At 51.0% G+C, this 19,595-nt stretch overlaps 4 protein-coding genes across 4 annotated transcripts; 2 read left to right on the forward strand and 2 right to left on the reverse strand.

The window, feature by feature from the left end:
- Positions 1-1,208: 1,208 nt before the first annotated feature.
- Positions 1,209-1,581, reverse strand: D7B24_006602 (uncharacterized protein; the record flags this gene model as incomplete). Its single annotated transcript, XM_028640728.1, has 2 exons — positions 1,209-1,260; positions 1,340-1,581. The coding sequence occupies 2 exons, from the start codon at positions 1,579-1,581 to the stop codon at positions 1,209-1,211; spliced, it is 294 nt and encodes a 97-aa protein (XP_028495114.1).
- Positions 1,582-3,220: 1,639 nt separating this feature from the next.
- D7B24_006603 (uncharacterized protein) lies at positions 3,221-5,071 on the forward strand (the record flags this gene model as incomplete). The annotated part of the gene is made up of 2 exons (XM_028640729.1): positions 3,221-3,262; positions 3,626-5,071. 2 exons carry the CDS (start codon positions 3,221-3,223, stop codon positions 5,069-5,071), a joined length of 1,488 nt encoding a protein of 495 aa, XP_028495115.1.
- Positions 5,072-5,898: 827 nt separating this feature from the next.
- Positions 5,899-6,285, forward strand: D7B24_006604 (uncharacterized protein; the record flags this gene model as incomplete). The annotated part of the gene is made up of 1 exon (XM_028640730.1): positions 5,899-6,285. One exon carries the CDS (start codon positions 5,899-5,901, stop codon positions 6,283-6,285), a length of 387 nt encoding a protein of 128 aa, XP_028495116.1.
- Positions 6,286-10,103: 3,818 nt separating this feature from the next.
- On the reverse strand, positions 10,104-10,641 carry D7B24_006605 (uncharacterized protein; the record flags this gene model as incomplete). The annotated part of the gene is made up of 4 exons (XM_028640731.1): positions 10,104-10,158; positions 10,211-10,251; positions 10,384-10,513; positions 10,562-10,641. 4 exons carry the CDS (start codon positions 10,639-10,641, stop codon positions 10,104-10,106), a joined length of 306 nt encoding a protein of 101 aa, XP_028495117.1.
- Between the last annotated feature and the right edge of the window lie 8,954 nt (positions 10,642-19,595).

Here is a 19,595-nt window from a genome sequence, read left to right on the forward strand (position 1 = left end):
ACTTCCTTCACTTTCTGCTTGTCTTTGTCAGTCACCCATCAACACCTGATAGCACGCTCCGGTTATACTAAGAGCAAGCCAACAGCTTTTCAGTCAGTTGTTACACCGACTTTGACTTCCGTACTTCATCTTTGCTATTGACTTAAAGGCGTCCTTTTCTGTCGATTTCCGGCATCGTCGTCATCCTGCGTTGTAAAAGAGCTTGAACAACACTGTCTACGTGCTTGACGTCAATTGGCCCCGGAACCTTGTGCAAAATGGTTTTCATGAGGTTTGCTTTATATCTTGATCGATGCGGAAGTATGCAACGAAATCGTTTTGCTCAACAACATAAGTGCTATGGTGTCTTCTGGGCATGGCGTCTTTGATAGGGAGCCCAAAAATGGTCGTAGGCTTGCCCAGGGGGGTTGGTTATGTGTTTCGGCATGAGGACAACTCGACGTGCTATTTGACCTCAAAGGTTGATTACATAGACGATAATAGTCTTGATGATCTTAGTATCGAGGTGGCGCACGAAGGAGTGGTAGAGATATCAGTTGCACCCGTGGCAAACCAGGGGGCAGCACGGACGATGGCCGACCCTAACATGGCTCGAGCTGGCCATCAACAAGCAACCCTTAGACTGGTAAAGGATTGCTTTGCAGGCAGTGATGTTGGGTCGTCGCCTGAGGCGGGTGTCATTTGGTGATTGAGCCACCATCATGAGGCGTGGTCTCGAATAAACCCATCATAAAGATCTGGGCGCACGCTGCTTAGCCCAGAACCCAGAACCAGTGCGAGGCAAAGGATTTCCTGGCTTCAATCTGGTACTGTGCAGGGGAGAATCAAAGTGGAGGTACGATTCGGGACGTACCGTGCACTGGACCCGAATTGAACGCGGTGTAACACCTTGATGAGGCTGAATTTGGCGTTTCCGAAGTACTTCGAGATCGTCGAAGGTAACCCCATGTGCTGCTCAAGACGGAGGCCCCTCTTACTAAATTCCAACAACGGCCATGCGACTCCAGTTCTCTCGGCTCCAGCCGACCTGTGCACCATTCTGCTTGGCTTGCCCACAGGAACCGGGTGGCCACTACAGGTGTGTCTAATGCCATGACGCGTTTGTGCTATGAAGAAGCATGGGAAGATACTGACCTGGAGTTCCATTACTCACAGTCCCTCTCTAGATTTAATTACATGGAGGCCTTTCTGCGGCTTTTATTTCATCTTCACATCTTGCACAGCATTGCGAGCTGGTTTAGAATAGATGAAGAGTCACGACTGGAACTCTGAGACAGTAAGGCGGATATTTGCTCCAAATGTTCAACTGCAGGTTCACAAAAACCCCAGTTGTACAAACTAATAATCACAATGACCGCAATATCCACACGCCTTGTCACAAGCCGTGAAGTCTTTGACCGAGTCATGCTCAGAGACGTCATAGTCATATCGATCTTCATCGCTGTCGTAGCTCCACCAATGTGCTTTGTCGTCGCTTTCCAGATCGCCTCTCGCACTCTCCGGCTCTGAACCAACCGCAATTTCCAGACCTTGAAGGATTAGTTGTCTGTAAGACTCAAAATCACTCTTCCTTGAAAGCATTACATAAAGAACCTCGACCAGACAGTCTCGACCGGTTGGCATGCTGGACCCTTTCTGAGGGACTTCGTCAAGAGCTGCCATAGCCACATCCTGCAGCCCGTTTTTTTGATTAGCAGACACTGGGTCGTCAGCGGTATGGCAGTCAAGGAGAAATCCTAATATTTCAGGCCCTACAAGACATTCTCTCCACAAGTCGCCCAAATCTACCCGGACATCTATGTCTGAGGATAGAATTGTTGTTTGAAGCGTGTCGAATGCGAGAACTCCGATGACTTTGCCTGTGCCACCAGGCTTTGGCTGACGCGAATGAAGGGCAGCAAGAATCAGATTCATTGGTGAATGGTCGGTTTTTGTCGGTGAAAATACACCTGAGTCAGGTTTTCCATCGCCTCCACCCGAAGACCCCCTTGCACACGACGATGACTCTGCGGCAACCTGGCCCAGTCTGAGTGTTGCGGGGGGTGGCAAAGTGGGACGTGGAAAACCCCCCGTAGAAGGACAAACGGCTGGGTGCTCTTTTGGAAGTCTTAGATGGAGGTCGATGTCCCTCGAGGGTCTGGCGAGGGTGGCTCGCCAATGGGGGGAGTTGATAGGAGACTTTTGGTAGAGGTTCAGCTCATAGAACTTGTTGTGAATGCCACATCTGAAATTTTTGTATCTTGAAACCTGATGTGAATTTCCAGCTGCGGACGGTTGGGGGCATGACATCGTGACGTACGAATTGACCTTCTCAAAGTTTGCTTGTAGAAGCTGCTCCTCTTGTATCTCCGCATATTCCCTGTTGGAACCGAGCGAGACAAAATAACGAAGGGACTCTAGCGGACCGTAGTTAATCTGGCGGACCAGCTGGATGGAATAGGAAGCTTCCAGGCAGGCTTCTCTTCTGTGAATGCCATCTTTCTGTTCGTTGGCCCAGGCGAGAAAGCCCGAGAACTTCGCCTCGTGGTCGAGGGATTGAGGTCGATATGGTTGAATAGCGACACAGCAGAATATGGCAGAATCTATGATCAAGAGCACCTGGGTATTAAAAGACACCAAAGGTTTCGCATGAGGGAAGAGGGGGATACTTAAGTGGCTTGGGTTCACACGGAAAACAGACGACGTCTACCTAACGTCATTACATCGCCTTGGTCGTAGCTTGATGCGTGGCTTCCGATAGCTCATGCTTATATCCAATGACGGGCAGGACGGCACGGAACTTTGTAGAACAGGATGGTGGGGCACTGCCTTGGGCACATTTCATACGACCAACCACAACAGAGACTGGATTCAGCTAAATGGTGAGCCCCAGGAGGGTGTTGGGCATTCGATCTTGGTGCAGATACAACACCTGGGCGCAGAAATATATCTTGGTGCCCGGCCTTCAGATTGATCAGATGCGAGCACACCGACACGGCCCATACTGCACTGAGATCGAGGCTGTGGCATATCTGTCAACTCCCTTGTCTAGATTTGATCCCGCTCTGCTTGCTCTCGGTTAGGTTTGGTGGAGACCAACTCGACTGGTTGACTTAATCGTTTCTGTGAAGTGTCCAGATCTGGGCCGTGAGGAGGCGCTAGGCGGCACCAGGCTCACATTTCGGCTTGTATGGCCCGTGCTCAAAGAGATCGTGACGATACACCTCCAGCTTCTCCCCGCATGCCCCTCCAATGCCGATCTGCCGGTTTCTCTCGCCACTGGGTACGTCATTCCCACCTCATGTTTAGGTGTCGGCCAGAGTGATTCGTAGGAGCTCTCTTCACAGTGTCTTCCCTTGCGGCGCATTATGAGGTAGACGCCTGCGTCATACTGGCCGTTGTTTAGTGGTTTGAGATTGAGTAACTATAACATCATATCGATAATTTTACGGTATGAGGTAGAGGAGAGTACTTCGTTACAACATTGCATTATGTCTGGTATAACATCGCAGAGCGATCACTACAAAGCACGCATAACTCGTTGCAGTGCTACTGTACCATATGGACAACAGGCAAGTGATCCTGAGGGCACGGGCTTTATTGTACCAGAGGCCTCCAATAGACTACCCTTTTGATTGGTCCGCAGCTGTGTCTTGCTGTACTCTGGAGCAGCGGGAAGACTAGTCCGAGCTACTACCTGTCCGTCCGTCTTCGAACCTCCAAAACTTCTTCGGCGCATTCATTTGATACTCTTGCAAGATCTTCGCAACATTCTCAGCCCATTTTTGAAATGCTTGATCCTTTCGGAATTGTCGGTGTTGTCGTCGTGGCCGGCCAGATCATCTCGACCGTCGCCAATTTCGGGCTGGACTGGAAACACGCCCCAGCTGACACAAGGTCCCTCCTGGTCGCGGTCGGGGCTCTGAAAACAGTTCTTTCCGAAACAAATATGAATATTCTTCTCAACGATGACTTTAAGGATGCCTTCCACGGTCGGCATTCCACGCTCCTTTCGCAGCTTGGAGATACTGTGCCAGTCACAGACACCAGTATGCTGGTATTAGCATGCAAGAAAGAGCTAGAGATCCTCCTCGAGGACTTGCAGAAGCGAGTCCAGGGTCATCGGATTGGCTGGAAAAGGATGAAAGGAGCATTCCTGGCGAAGACGACTAAAGAAGCGGTCCAAAGCCTTCATCGACAATGTCAAACCTTGAACACATTGATGGATATGGATACCCTTGTCGTTGGTGTAAGCATCCATAAAGAAGTCAGAGAGGCAAGAAGAGAACAGCAGGGTTGGCATGCAGACAAGGAGTGCAAGGCCATCATTGGTTGGCTCACTGTGATTGATTATGGCCCTAAGCAGAGCGATTTCATTGCCAGGAGGCAAGAAGGCACTGGACAGTGGCTTCTGAGCTCGTTGGAATATAGGGAATGGAGCGAAACTGCGGGGCAAACCCTGTTCTGTCCGGGAATCCCCGGAGCAGGGAAGACGATTATCACATCGATCGTGGTTGACGACCTTTGCACACGATACACGAGCAATGAGCATGTTGGCATTGCATATATTTATTGCGACTTCCAGCGGCAACAGGAGCAAAAGGTTGAAGAACTCCTCATGAGTCTACTAAAGCAGCTGACGCAAGGCCGGTCATCATTGCCGGAGTGCGTGAAGTTTCTCCACGATGAACACCGGCGTAAGCGGACGCGGCCGTCATTTGATGAAGTCTCGAGAACCCTCCGTCATGTTGCAGATTCTTACTCGAGAACTTTCATCATCGTTGATGCACTTGACGAATGCCAACGAAACGACGGCTGTCGCGCGAGATTCTTAACCGAGCTTTTCAATCTCCAGGCCGAATGCGGAGCAAACATTTTCGCAACTTCCAGGTGTATCCCAGAAATTACTGACAGATTCAGTGCCAGCACAATATTGGAAATTCGTGCCAATGACGAGGATGTGCGCAGGTATCTAGACGGCCGAATACTGCAATCCGGACGGACATTGCTAGAAAAATGCCGTGAGGAGATTAGGAATGAGATCACGGAGGTTTCTGATGGAATGAATGTAAGCGTTTCAGTACTCTCCTAACAAGCCGCATGATTGAATTTGCTAGGTTCCTCCTTGCGCAGCTTCATTTCGAATCCGTCAGCAAAAAGAGAACAACTCGGAGTATAAAAGACGCATTAAAAAGTCTCCTGACGGGACCAGAGGCGTACAATCATGTTTACAAAGAAGCTTGGATGCGGATCACCGAATCTGATACCGAGTCGCAGGACCTGGCGAAGAAGGTTCTCTCATGGATCACGTGTGCAAAAAGACAACTCACAACGTCGGAAATCCAACATGCACTGGCTATACAAGAGGGTGACTCTGAACTTGAAGAAGAGGGTATCCCATCGGTCGAGGACGTGGTCTCCGTTTGTGTTGGATTGGTTGAAACCGACGAAGAGAGCAGCATCATCCGATTAGTTCATCGCACAGCGCAAGAGTACTTCCAGCGGATTTTTCCAAATGTGGAGACCGACATCGCTAAAGTCTGCCTTACCTATCTTTCATTTGACAACTTTAGGAACGGATTCTGTCTGACAGGGCAAGACATACGAGACCAGCAGCTGTTGGATCCGTTCTTCGAATACGCCGCACAAAATTGGGTCCTCCACGCTCGCTCCGCCTCACCTGACGTACATCCGCTTATTTCTACTTTTTTGTCATCTGGGTCAAAGGTTCCAAGTAGTTGTCTGCTCTGGGCGGTGAAGAACCAGCAAGAGCTCATCGCAGAATGGCTGTTAGAACGACGCGTCGACACGAATATCCGCGACGCCGATTGGAAGACCCCATTGCATCATGCTGTTATTCACGGCTGGACAAGATGTGTTCAGCTCCTCCTAAGCTATGAAGCGACCAAACTGTCAAATATGACCACGGACATCAACAACATGACCCCCATTCACTACACTGTCGCAAAAGCAAACGAAGAAATTGCGCAGGTCTTCCTCGATGCTGGAGTATCAGTCGACAGTCTAGTGAAAAGGAGGATCTGGCTGGCGACATGCCAAGATGGCAAGCTCACCTATGCACCAAATAGCAATCTACATTGCTCCCAGGGTGGGTTCAACGCTCCGCAAGGGCTCACAGCTTTGCACTATGCGGCCTTGACAGGGAGTGCTCAGATGACAAGATATTTCCTCGACCACGGTGCCAACCCAAATGCGGTCTCCGAGTGCGGCGAAACGCCTCTGCATCTCGCAGTTAGGCAAGACATCTACGATTGGAAGCGGCCCTTTGGCAAACGAGACCGTTAGAATAGTCCAGACTTTAGAATCGAAGTTTTGCTTGATTTGATAGATCATGGCACTGATGACGAGGAAGAATACTCCAAGATAATGGGTATGATCAACAAGCATAGGGTCGACATTATCGATGCTCTCCTCAACCACCCGGAAATCGACGTAAATACCAGAGATACACATGGCGCGTCTCTCCTGCACTGCATTCCTTATGGGAATTGGCGGTCTCAATCTATCCTCGAGAGGCTGCTTGAGAAAAATATCAAAAAATCCGAACGTGATTCGAAGGGTCGGACGCCACTGCATCTGTGTCAAGGAGTCTTGTGCAGCGAGTGAAGGGGTCAACTGTTGGTCTCTTGGGGGTCTCTAGGAAGATAGAATAATCGATACCCTTCTCTAAATCTTAGTCCGTTGGCCTTTCTTATAACTATTCCCTCCCTGCGCTCGGTCCTCTCTTCTTGATTCCTACGATCAAACAACAGGCGATCCCCTGTTGGTCTCATACCTCCCTCAGGTCCTGACAATCTGGCCTGTTTGGCGAGAGATGTGAAGTCTATTACGGCTCTAATTAGACATGGCGCAAGTGTAATGGACCTGGACGAAGGCGGACTCAACACGCTCCACTGCGCAGCACGGAGTGGAGACGGGGAAACCATCCAAGTTCTGCTTGACTTTGTCACGGACGGAAATTCCATGATACTTGCGACTGCGAGAGATAAGCATGATCGAAATGCACTACATCACCTACTTGGTAGGCACGATGGCGTTAGCATAGACGCCGTTCGGTCTCTCTTGTCGAGCAGCGTCGGCATCAACGACCTTGATGACCGTGGTTACTCGCCGCTAGCGGTATACCTAGCCAAATCCTCCTTCCCATTAGAAAAGGCGCAAGTAGTGCGACTTCTCTTTGAACGAGGCGCTGACGCTTCGTTCACCAGTCCTAAGGCAGGTTTTACACTGGGCCATCTATCTGCCAAATCCTATCGACTTGATGGAGAACTCCTCTCCGTTTTGGCGAGCTCTGGCGTGGATCTCCACATGAAAGATGCCGCAGGCCGCACGGTTTTGCACCGCGCAGCGATGGCAGGTTCTCTTACCGAGGACGCCTTGGAATTTCTTTACAATGACATGGGTCTATCAAGAGGCTCCCGCGACAGTCTCGGGCTAACACCATTGGATCACGCGATTGAGATGAGAAAAAAAAACCGTCATCGAGACACGTTTGATCGAGACCGGTGGTTAAGAACAGAGGAGATCTTACGTCACCGCTAGATAGCACTGTAGCTGTATTCAAAGTAACCAGCACTGGACAAGTTGGGTATCAAGCTTGCCTTTGAGGGTTATCTGGCGAGGGCTTGACTATATTGCCCGATGAAATAGACACTTTGCTATCGCCATCATCTGGTAGAGCGGTGGCTGGCGTTCTCTCAATCCTCTCACAACTGCCCTACCTGTCCGGCGAAGTTGTGAGTCCGGTGGTTGGAAGGGAGGTTCATTATGGAAAAGCTGGAAGGAACGCCGCGAAACGAAGCGAATCTGTTTCCAAGCAACCCCCTAGCCATGCGTCGGGTAGATAGGACTGGCTTGTTTCTCTATAGGTCTGAAATATCCTTCACCCATTTCGACTGGTCAATGTACAGTTTTTACTTGCCATACAACGGCGGCTTCTGACAACTCCAGGCTTCTGACAGCTCCAATATTGCTTGGCCACATCCCAAAAAGAATGCCCTTCATCGTTCCCCACTCCGTAACCAATGGCTCTCTCATCTCGCATCTCGATTCGTTCACCGGCGACGGGACTATACCCTCTCGAAATTTGAGTTTGATTGAAGTGCCAGAAGCCCCATGTAACTTGAAGCCTCCCTCATGAAGTCAACAATCCACGCCTCTGAGCTCCTCTACAGTGTCTGGATTGGTGCTGAAGTGCGGCCATGTGACGTCGGAACAATTGGATCTAGGGCTGCGGCTCTTCTGCGACGGTCGAGCGATGCGGGAGGAGACCACGCTGCTTCGCCAAATCTGTAGCTGTGGTGGAGTTGTCTGATACGATCTATGTAAGATAGCGGTGAAGGATTACACCGCAAAGGCTTTGGTACACTCTGCCACCGCTGTCGAGGAGTGCCGTTGAAATTTCGCTGAGTGGATTACGTGGATGAACTACATCGGCAGACCGTCGCCTTCTCTGGAACGAGACGGCAAGAAAGGAATTGCCGGCTCTATCGTACTTCAGGGTTGTACATAGATATTTGCTTACTCGCGAGCAAATTGTATCAGGTCTGACTGTCTTAACCCCTTCCTGCCTATTCGCACTCAAATTCCTGCAATGTCTGATTCACTTTTTCCGAGTTCGTGACAGACGCTATATTTGGCTTTGTGGTACTAAGTTCCCCTTCGTTCTTTTCTTAAGTCTCGGAGAGCCTCCTTCTGACAGCTTTACCTTTGCTTGATCTTCAACCTTCATTGACGGGCTCTTGAATGTACCAGTCTTACCTGGTCTCGGTAGTTTTCTTAAGTTGGTTTCAACAGCACACGTCTTGGTCCGCGCCTTCTTCCTTCCCGTTCTCTCATTTCCCTCCTGTTCTTTCACTTTTATACACTTCTTCTTCCTCTCTTTCTTACCCTTCGTGTCGTCGAGCACTCGTGACGTATCTTTCAATGGTTTGCTATCACCACAGTTCTTTGTCGCTAAAGGTGTTTTGCATCCCGGTAAGGCACCCCCAGGAACAGTGTTGTTATGGCTCACCTGTACCTTCCATTAGCGGTATAGTGCGGAAGATCACCCGGGAAGACTCAACCTGTGAGGCCTTGATCTGCCTCCAGCGAGTGTTAGCCACACTCAGCCTCCCAAACCTTTCCTTCCATACCTCGGCCTCATCCACTGGCCACATTTGGTAGGCGAAGTCAGCAGCTTCGGGTACGGCCGGATGGACTACTTCAATCCGCCGCACATTGCAACCCCCAGTCTTCCCTGTGATAATAGGCTCCTCAATCGTCTGATAAAAGGTTGCCCCGAAAGGGTTGAATCTGACCGGCGGTGGATGCAACAGCACCGTGACCACATCGCAACCAGAAATATACCAAGCGAAGGCGGCCGATGCTCCGTGGACATACTTTGACCATGCTTTTTTTGTTTTACGGTGCTGAAGGCATTGTGGATGCTTGGGGTTCATCAATGGGCCCATTGCCGTCGTCAACGTCTGCATGTGATGATCGTCGGCCCACCTTTGTGCCTGGCTTTGGTCCATCCCACTCCACAAGACCTGTCGACGCCGGGGGCAAGCCTGTTGAAATTGCCGACGAACCTGTGCTTCCTCCTCAGACGTGAGATACTGCCGCAAGACCTTCTCAACATCTGGTGGAGGCTGCCGTTCCCTATTGAGGGTTTTGTGCGGGCCAATCGGCCAATTTGTTGATGGACCAGCCATGCCTGTGGCATTCCGAATCACGAAAGAAATGCAAGACCACCTGCGAACGATGAGGATTCGCTAGCTTTATAGCGAAGCGTGGTAACACACTAGAGCCATCTATCACTATCACCCTACTAGTTGTATTAGCTCCCTAATTGATACGTCAACGTGACGTCACCATGGCACTCTCTTCCCTCTACATAAAAAGATTTTCTGCGTCAAGTAGCTTTTGGCTAAAAAGGCACTATTGAGTATTGAGTATTGATACAGTATGGCCGCTTCTTGTGTTTTGTGGTCTCATTCGTATCCTACCTCTCGCTCAGCTTCTCGTGGGGTGTGTTGTGTCCAAGTTGCTCAGTGACTTAAGTCGAGCGAGTGCCTCATTTTAGACGCAGAGGTCCCTTAGCAAGATCCCAAAACTGGTCCCTACTCAAGGCCGCCGTCGGTATCCACCTCGATGATGATTTCTGTGTGTCGCGCACTAAGTGACTGCGTTCTTCCTTGAAAAATGAGGATCTTTCCGCCGGACTCACAGACTCAGCAGGAATGGCAAAGCGTCATAGAGGGACGGGCACTGTCTCGCCATGTTTTCAGTTGCACTGGCATCTAGAATTCTGGCACGGGTGGCTTCTCCGTCTTCACATTCCTGCTAGAGGATTGAGAGGGAGGCTCTCGGGTGAGATATCAATTGACTGCTGCTTCTTACCTTCTGCGACGCCTCGGGCAGTTGAGGGGCATTCGAGACCATCTTACACGCGATCCTGTCGCTCGGTGATTTGTCGTGTGACGGATCGGATATGTTTGTCTGCAAGTTGCCGTTCATGCGCGCGTTTGAGCTTGCATTAGGCATGGTACCACGCCTTTCTTTCTAGCTCTGCTCGTACTCGGCGCACGACACGTCTTCGTCTGACTTGCCTACCACTTTCCTCATCTTAGCCATGTAGGCCTTGGCATCTTGACCCATCTAGTCCTCTTTACTCATCTAGTCCTCTTTACTCATCTAGTCCTCTTTACTCATCTAGTCCTCTTTACTCATCTAGTCCTCTTTACCCATCTAGTCGTCATGGGCCAAGAGATTTCTTAGGCGCGTTGGGTCAGCAGGGCCTCTGTCCTTCCAAACCAGCTCATGTACAGACAGCCCCGGATCATCAGAAACGCAGGCGCGTTTCGTGTGAGATGCGAACAATCACTGCCATCGTGGCGGTGAAAGGAAGCCGGCGTGTGATTTTCCACATCCCCAACTCTTCACCTTTGTTGCCACTATATGACTTACCTGACAAAAACCCTGATTTAGATCAGGGAGCCGGCAGGCTGCGCTTTCCAAAGCGGACCCAAATACCCAACCTTCGCCTGAAACAGCCTCCTATGCTGTTCATAAGCCAATCTGGCGGCCGCGATTGCCCAGGGATATCGAGCCGCGGGCCAATTTACAAGACGCGACGTGAGCAATGTGCCCGACCCTCCACACCCAGGAAACACTATCTTGCGTTTTCACCGCGTTCACTTCGTAGGAAACGTCCCCGACCGCTCATATTACCCACAGACTGAATGTGAGGTATCGCCGCAGCTTTTTGTTCCTTGTCGTCGCTCAGATCATCGTTTCTCTCAGCATGGGCATTTGCGTTTGGCACCCTGGCCCTGATTGATAGCGATGGCTGTCTGATGTTTGCAGACGGGTCGGTAGTGCTCTGCAGCATGATAGGACAGGTAAGGTTTCCTCAGTCCAGTGAAATTTCGTACAGCTTACAACATGGAGAGGGAGGCTCCTGGCACCTATTTCAGCGATCTTCTTGCCCAGAACCCTTAGCGTGCGCTTTGAGTTCTCTGCTCTTGTACTTTCCCTTGGGCCTTATTCTGGTGAGCAGATGCCCGACCACCGGGACTATCATGCTCTCCCCTGGTGCCGGCTTGTTCCGCGTCTAGATGGCCTGCGAATGGTCGTTGTTCACATAGGAGAAAAGAAGCTCCGGAGGGAGACCGGGCAGTAACACATTAGGTAATACACCCAAAGTTTGCTAGATGCTAGGCCATCTCTCAATACAGATCATATCGACTCCCGGCTTGGTCGTGGCTTGCGCTGTGACAAGTGCCCAAGCCGATGCCTGGAACATTCCCCTCTTGGCTGAACTCAACATATCCTCAGTAAGCACAACGAACTGCTAGAAGGACCATGCTAACATATGAGATCATGGCAGATGTAGGGCCTTGAGAACTTGTCGCTCAGATACAAGGTCAGTTAATTTGATCACTGTCCTCGAGAAGAAATGTACCTATAAGCACTGGAATGTCCGCTTTGATGTACTTGTGCATTCTGTCGATCCTGACGTCCGCTTCGCATGGCTAATTTTCCTGGATCACTTGTCGTTGCCACGTTACCCTACCTCGGAGTTTGCCTATCCCAGTCCAAGTGGTATCATCCTCGCTAGATTAGTGCCTTGGTTATGACATGGAGCGGAATGGGATTATGCGAGGGCCGGAGCACAGTAGGTACTGTGGCCATTAAGTTCATTTCTGGCTTGCCGTTTTGATTGGTCAGTGTTCCTGCCAAAGCTTCCTCCAGTAGTCCTCATGTAAGCGGCTAATCGCAGGATCAACCACATCGATGCTAATCTATCTATCTATCAATTCGTCCCTTGAGTTTTGTACAATAGTACACTTCCAGAGACCCCTGCGTCCGGCCTGGGTGAGACCGAGTGAACAGTTCATGGATCTTGGCCCAAGATAACTGTTCAACCTCCTTGAGCCTAATCAGATAGTTGACTTCATCCTTTGTGAATGGTCTGCCCGAACTGTTTGCATGTTTCTTTCCGTGCCGTTTCCCACGAGGACATGAAAAGGGTCGTGTCTCCGCCATACCATTATTCCGGCGCCGGTCTACTTGCGGGTCCCATGAAAACTGCAGCTGAAATGTCGCTACACCATTCACTGTTACGCGCTTCAGAGAGACGCCCTCTAATGGCCACTCCTCAAACCTGGCAACACACGCTTTATCGACAGAGTTTCGGTCAGACGATTGACGCGTGGATAATGGCGGGGTAGCAATACCAGAAGTTCGGACATCTTCCGCACCACGGCTATTACCAGGGGCCGCCGACAGCCTTGAAGAGTGTCGCAAGCTTCGACGTTGGGCGGCGGCTATCTGTGGAGGAGATGCCTTACGACGTTTCGGGGACGGCATGTCAATTTCGTCCAGCCCGCTATCGCTCCTTTCTTCGGTGCTGTTTATCGACCTTGCCGTATAGCTTTCGTCGCTGCCGCTTCCGTCTAACGAGGAAGAACCAATATTAGATTCGGAATTCTGGTTCGCTTCATGCTGAATATAGGCGTCTAGTGCATTGCTCGATGTAGAGCGGAGACGTGCACTTCGTCGCTGGGAGAATCCATGGGCTGGCAGTGTACGCCGCGTTCGCTTAACGCTAGACGGTAAAGGGGGCCCCCGGGTCCGCCCTCGCTGCCGCGGTGTGGTGAAGGGTGCAGACACGAATGCTGTGTCACATGGCGATGTGCAGGTGGCCATCACTGTGTTTTTTGAGGCAAAGAAAGCGTTGCTGGTCGTGTTGGGACAGCTGGCATCTTTTTGAGCTCGCCTTGTGTCTTGTAGGTCGCGTTGGACCAACTGTAATCCCTCGCAGATCGACGGGGACAGCTGGGACGAAAGGGAAGATGCAAGCAGAGACGCTGCTGAGCCTGCAAGGCCTTCAGTTGGGTCGATTGTCGTTGTAACGATAATCTGGTCCAAAGGCTCTGCACGCAAGGGTGAAGGCGATAGTGTCCGCTCCGGACCTTCCGCATCTGACCCATCGGAGCTGGCTTGAGACACATAGCTAGAAGAATCTTGGGAGCCTCCAGTATGTGGCAGCGAGGGTTGAAGGACGTCATAAGCAGGACTTGAGACCAGCTCCGAGGGAGTTCGGACCCGTCCCATGTCATGGTCGTCCTCGGAGGCAGAGGCACCGGGGGCGGGAAGAAGGGCTGGCAGAACTAGAGACGATGGTGCTTGTAGAGTGCAATATGTCGAAGAGTCTCCGTCCCCCGCGAATACGACATTGTCTCTTGCTTTCTCAGGATGTTGTGAGAACGCCTCGATGTGGTGAGGGTCAACAACAGGGCCGCATATCGAGTCAGCCCGAAAGTTCGAGACCGATCGTGAGCTAAGAATACCACCTTCATCCGCAGTCGACGGCTGCCTCTCGGGCACAGGTGCCGGAATGTCTCGGGCGTTTCCATCGCCGTCGTCGTCATCACAACCGTCGTCATCCGATATTACAATGGCGTTCTCGTCAGCCGGCTGGTGGCTGCGTAGTCTTTGTCGTTCGGCGCGCTCACCGGCATAGAGAGAGCTTCGTTTCTCGGCAGCTTGCAAACTGATCGTCTCAGACTGTCCGGCGTCGTGAGATCTATGAAGGATGGTGCAGCCGCTGAGGGCTGGTAGGAGGACTGGTAGAATTCAATACGATCAAGGCTGATTTGCATGGCCGTGAAACTTGAAATCGCAAGAGCGATACGATGAATGCGTGGCGAGTGAATCACGAGTATGGTGAGGACGGCACAGAGAGAAGCCTGCGGTTGTATTTTTATAGATAAACCCGCTGTTACGCAGGTACTCCCAAAGGCCTGTTTTCCAACACTGCAGCACACTTCATGACCTTCTCATAGGGAAGGTTGACTCAACGATCAGAAGGTTACTTCAACCCAGGCCCCTGAAGGACGACCTGCCTAACCGTTGCATCGCCACCCTTAACGGTAGTCTTGCATGAGTTATCACATCCTCCACTTTCGTCTTCCAATAACGTCGACAGACATCGTACGACTCTCGGACTCGCCGCTCTCCGCGAGGCACCAGGTGACCAGCCACGTCAAGGTTTAAAGTGTACTCCGTCGTGCGAAGTGAGACATTGCTGGCCAGCCGCATCCCCTTCGTCCGAGTTGGGAAGGAAATAAACCACTCAGTTGTCCGAGCGCTTCTTGATCGGATGACACGACGACGCCCGGATGAAAGGCTTGGAGGCCTCACCGGTCTGAAAGCGAAACGCACCAGCGTGCCCCGTCCTTCCGAAACTCCCAAGAGCCATCGATCGTATTGGTGGGCACGAAGCTGGGGCGGTCGCCAAGTTCCGCCAAGGTGCCGCCGTAAAGGTATCTTGCCCCTTTTGCCTGCATGAAAATCAAATGTCATGAGGAATGGCGGTGAGTCGGAGTAATGAGCTGATTCGTCCGATCGCAACATTTCGTGACCGGTGACCGCGGCAAGCGAGGAGTCAGGGGTATCGCAACGCGGAAGTGATCGCTCAAGGGATTGGCAGCTGAGCAGCCATGCATGGAACTAGCCTCAGGCCCGTTGCAAGGGTGAGAGATAGGAGGGACACGCTGGCTGGGAGTTCACCGCGAGAACCGGGAACGGCGACTGGGCTTTGGGCGTGCGGGGCCAGTTGGGCGAGGGCCAGCGAACATTGTGAATTGTCGCCGAAGCTGAGACCAAAGCTCCATCGCGTGACAGAAAGACTCGTCGAGATGGCTGTCGAGGACTTGCAACGAGGACGCGGCCAGGTCGGGGAAGCCGGGCGTGGTGCCAGGCTAGGCAGGCAGCAGCATGACAGTGGAGATGAAAAGGGGGAGGGGGCTGAGCCGACGAAAACAAGGAAGGCGAGCTAGTAGCTTAGAACTGGGCGACGGCGGGAAGGAGGTGAGGAGGTAACATGTACTGGCGACGACGTGCGGACGGGGGACGGCCTACTTATAGTAAACGCATCATTTGTTGACAACACTGTGGAGAGGTGTTGATGCATTGTAGGTCCCGAGTGTTGGTCCTTAGGTGAGTCAGTTCTGTGACATGTCGGGGCGCCTGTTGGGAACTGTACTGGATGAGCGGCGTCTCGGCTGGGGCAGATTTTGGTACGGTGCGTGGTTAGGATCGCGCTCTTTTCATCGTATTGGAGAGTTGGAGCTACGTGAATTGGGGATTATGGTTGCTTGGCTTCGATGGTACCTTAGTGTAGTAGGTAATAGGCGTCTTCGTGAGTTAGATAATATGGATCTTTATCTCTTAGATGATGTTCTTCGTGTGGTCAATGATAAGCTAGCGTTGGACGTATCCTTTAGGAGTTGGACCGTCCGAGGGGAGGAGCGCAGGTTTTCTTTTATTTCCGTCAGTGTTTTAGCGGTGTTAAGTGTTATAATAGGTATGGAAAGTGAGTTTTTGTTATTGATGGGTTATAGGGGGGGGAGCCCTATAATTCCGGGATCGGATGAAGATAGTATGTCAAGTTAGGTGATAGTTTGTAGTGGCAATAACTAAAGGTTGGTAAGCAGGGAACGGGGACCGTTGGATTAGTCGTGTTACTCCCTCTTACGGGGTTGCACCCTATACTCTATTAAAAGGAATAGAAGGATACTTTAGAAGAAGATAAAGAATAAGAAGAATAGTGATTGCGTATATTTGATTTTATCGTTATTTAGTAGAAAGATAAGATAGAGAGGATTTCGTGGAGAACACCATGGAATACTATGAGTGTACGTGACAGGTGTGCTGGTGATAGCCTCACTTTCTTTTTACTTGAAGTACTCTTCTTCCCCTAACTATACAGTTCTAGTAAATGGGTATGGGGCGAAGCCCCGTACGAAGGAGCATAGCGACTGAGTCAAGCCCAAATTCTTTAGGATAATGAATGAAATGAAATGAAATGAAATAAGGATTGACAATTGATTTCAACCAGTAGAGATACTGGCCATGGATGAACGGAGTGAATTGAAGGAACGGAGTGACTGAGTGGGCAAAGGGAACGGAGTGACATAAGCGGAGCGACCTTCGGACCCAAGGCCCCTCGATGACGATCTCAGGCACTGCTTACGACACGCTCCACCCCTTTTCGCGACACGGCGGCAGTCTACGACATTCTTCCGGCAACATGTCTCGGGGCAGCTCAGTCGAGCCAGATGTCGAAGTTCAGGAACGGTGGCTTCTGCCTTCGCCCTAGGACACACAGGTTTTGGACCAGATCATCGATGGCACCGCTGACAAGGGAGATACGTGTCCTACGACAGCAGTCGACACAAGTGAAGGCCCGCCAGCTTTAGCCTCGCCTCTGCCTGTCTCCTCCCTTTTGTCCCAGTTATCCCCATCGATGTGCGTGGGGTTGCAGTTGGTCCAACCCAACTCTCAGGACACCAGACGCGCTGAAGGAGATATCAACTACCCCGGTACGACTGGCAACGCTTTCTACGACTTGGAAGACTCTGTGACGTCCACCGGGCCATCGCCATTTGGCACGGCACCTGTATCCACGCCCACCACCATCCCACGGCTGCAGGCGCGAACGGACGATCCCATTTCGCCGCTCAGACTCAGACGAACCCGACGTTCATACCTTACCCATAGCACCCCTCAGCGACACAGCGCACGTCTGCGCGCTATATCCCGCAACGCACTAGGTGCCCGTTTTCAACATAAAGCGAACCATGATTCCGACTCAAATGACGGTTCATCGTCTAAAGACGGAAGCGACAACGACGCAAGTTATACAATAAGGTCGATTAATAGCACCGAAGAAAGGAGCAACAATAGCCTAGACGAAGATAATATACCGGCACCAAAACGTCGCAAGTTTTCTTCTCCACAGGTCGCTACAGCTCAACGTCGAACCTTGCGACAATCCTCGACGAGGCTATCAGCGGCCGGTGCTAATACTTATGCCACGGAAAATGCCCGAACTCGTGATATCGCTACCCCATCATCATCCTCCCACTAGTCGTCCGACCGAGACTCTATCGCGGACCGGTCTATCGCCAGGTTTAAGGAGTAGCTATTGCAGGACGTCGCGCTGAAGCGCGTAACAGTGAACGGCGTAGTAACATTTCAGCTCCAGTTCTCATGGGACCGGCGTGCAGACCATCGCCGGGATCACCGCATTGCAGAGACACGAGACCCTTCGTGTTCAGCTAGGAAACGACACAAGAAGAAGCATGCCTCGAGTTCGGGCAGACTATTCACGAAGGATGAAGACCGTTGTCTGATGAGGCTTAAGGAGGAGGATGAACGGTTGTCTTGGACAAAGATTCACGAACTGTTCACGAAGTCCGACCCTGGCCGCACGAAGGGGTCCCTCCAGGTGCACTACTGTACCAAACTCAAAGGAAAGTCTGATAGCCTGATAACGTTGAATTGATGTGATTGTGCGGTATATTACCTACATATGTATGCCTTCCCCTAGGTGATTCTATCCGACGGCTAGACATCCGACGGGGCTACCAATTCACACTAAAGTAATTATGCCAAAGACCAAGGACGGCGCACCTCTGGTCATTCACTTGTCTTTCGATGGACTACTGCTACTAGATGATGTTCCAACCACACAGCAATGCCATTTAATTCATTTCGGGCTTGAAGCTGGGTTCGTTTACAGTTGGACCTGCGATGTCCTCACAAGCCTTTCGTTGCCCTTACTACCGCATTTAAGTATTCACCCAAAAAAGGCCTCGCGTCTTTGGGTCAGGCTTAAGGCATTATTTTGGGATACGGACGAAGTCGATGACGATCAATGTGCTTTTTTTTTAGACGGCGGGCCGGAGTTGGGAGCGGCTGCTGATGCAGCCAGCTTTCATTTGAGGTTTTTTCGTTGCCAGCTTCACAAAGGAATGATTCGAGTGCTGCATGCTCTTACAAGCAAGACACCATATGACCACCCATTTAGTTAATCGACACTATAAGAAGATTAGGAGGAACATCGCCTCTTTGCTGACGAGATGCGAAGATAACAGTAATCTAGGGGGTGTTGAGCTTACTCTGTACGTCTCCTTCACCAGAGACGGAGGCTTCGTTTCGTACGAGTGGCCAATCTGAGCTGGCGTCAGGATATCGAGGCCAAGGTAAGCTCGCCCATCCGTCCTCCATCCGTTTCTGCAACATCTTCTGATAGCTGGTGGTGTGAAGCGCAATGGGCCGCCTGTACATCTTGTGAATCTTGTATCTCTCAAGCTTTTAGCCCGGTGAGTCTTGTTGTTTGGCCTTTCTCTTAATCACATACAGTGAAGAGGAATGTCCAACTTTGAGGCTAAATCAAATAACGATTAAATGTGCAATAATTACATATCTTGCCTAACATCTTACCCTAGAACATCACATCCTAGTATCAGGGCTATCTCAAGGTAGCATATCCTAGGATATGCTCCATCCCAGATTATCCTCCATCCCAGGCTATGTTCCATCCCGGGCTATGCTCCATCCTAGGTGCTTGGGGCCCTGGCGTTCCAATGCCCTCGCTCAGTGACAATGTGATTGGATGTTCTGGGCTCAGCCAATCACTAAACATTGTGTCACGGGAGACTCGGAGCACTGAGGCTCCATAATATCTTTGATTGTTTCCTCCTAAGTCTACGCGCATTGAGGATTTTCACATGTGATCACAAGGGTGCCCGCTATGTGATGTGAAACGAATGGAGGCCGTGCCTTGATCGCCAGTGAAATAACACACCGAGGATAACACCTTGCACCTTGCAGCTTGCACCATTCCTTCATCACGATGCTTCCCGATTAATATTGGTTCCTTCCAGGGTTCTGGCACCCACTCCTTCTGTCCTGTCTATCGGTCGGACAAGCTCGACACCATCTGTAGACCGGGATCGACCCAGTTGTTCCCAGTTTTGTTCGGCCTCTCTGATTCGGATCACTATTATCCAGGCCTCCGTGGCAAGATCGTGGAAACTGTACACAGTTGCCATGATCTTATATGTTAGTATGGCTCTTCTGACAGTTCGAAATGCTTACAGAGGATATGTTGAGTCCAATAAAGGGGCGAATGTTCCAGGCATTGGCTTGGGCCCTCGTTACAGTGCAAGCCACGACCATACCAAGAGTTGATATGGCCTGTATTGAAAGATGGCCTAGCATCTGGCAAATCTTGAGTATATTACCCAATGTGTTAC

Source organism: Verticillium nonalfalfae (assembly GCF_003724135.2).
Source record: "Verticillium nonalfalfae strain VnAa140/NRRL 66861 chromosome Unknown scaffold_48, whole genome shotgun sequence".
Classification (NCBI taxonomy): Eukaryota; Fungi; Ascomycota; class Sordariomycetes; order Glomerellales; family Plectosphaerellaceae; genus Verticillium; species Verticillium nonalfalfae.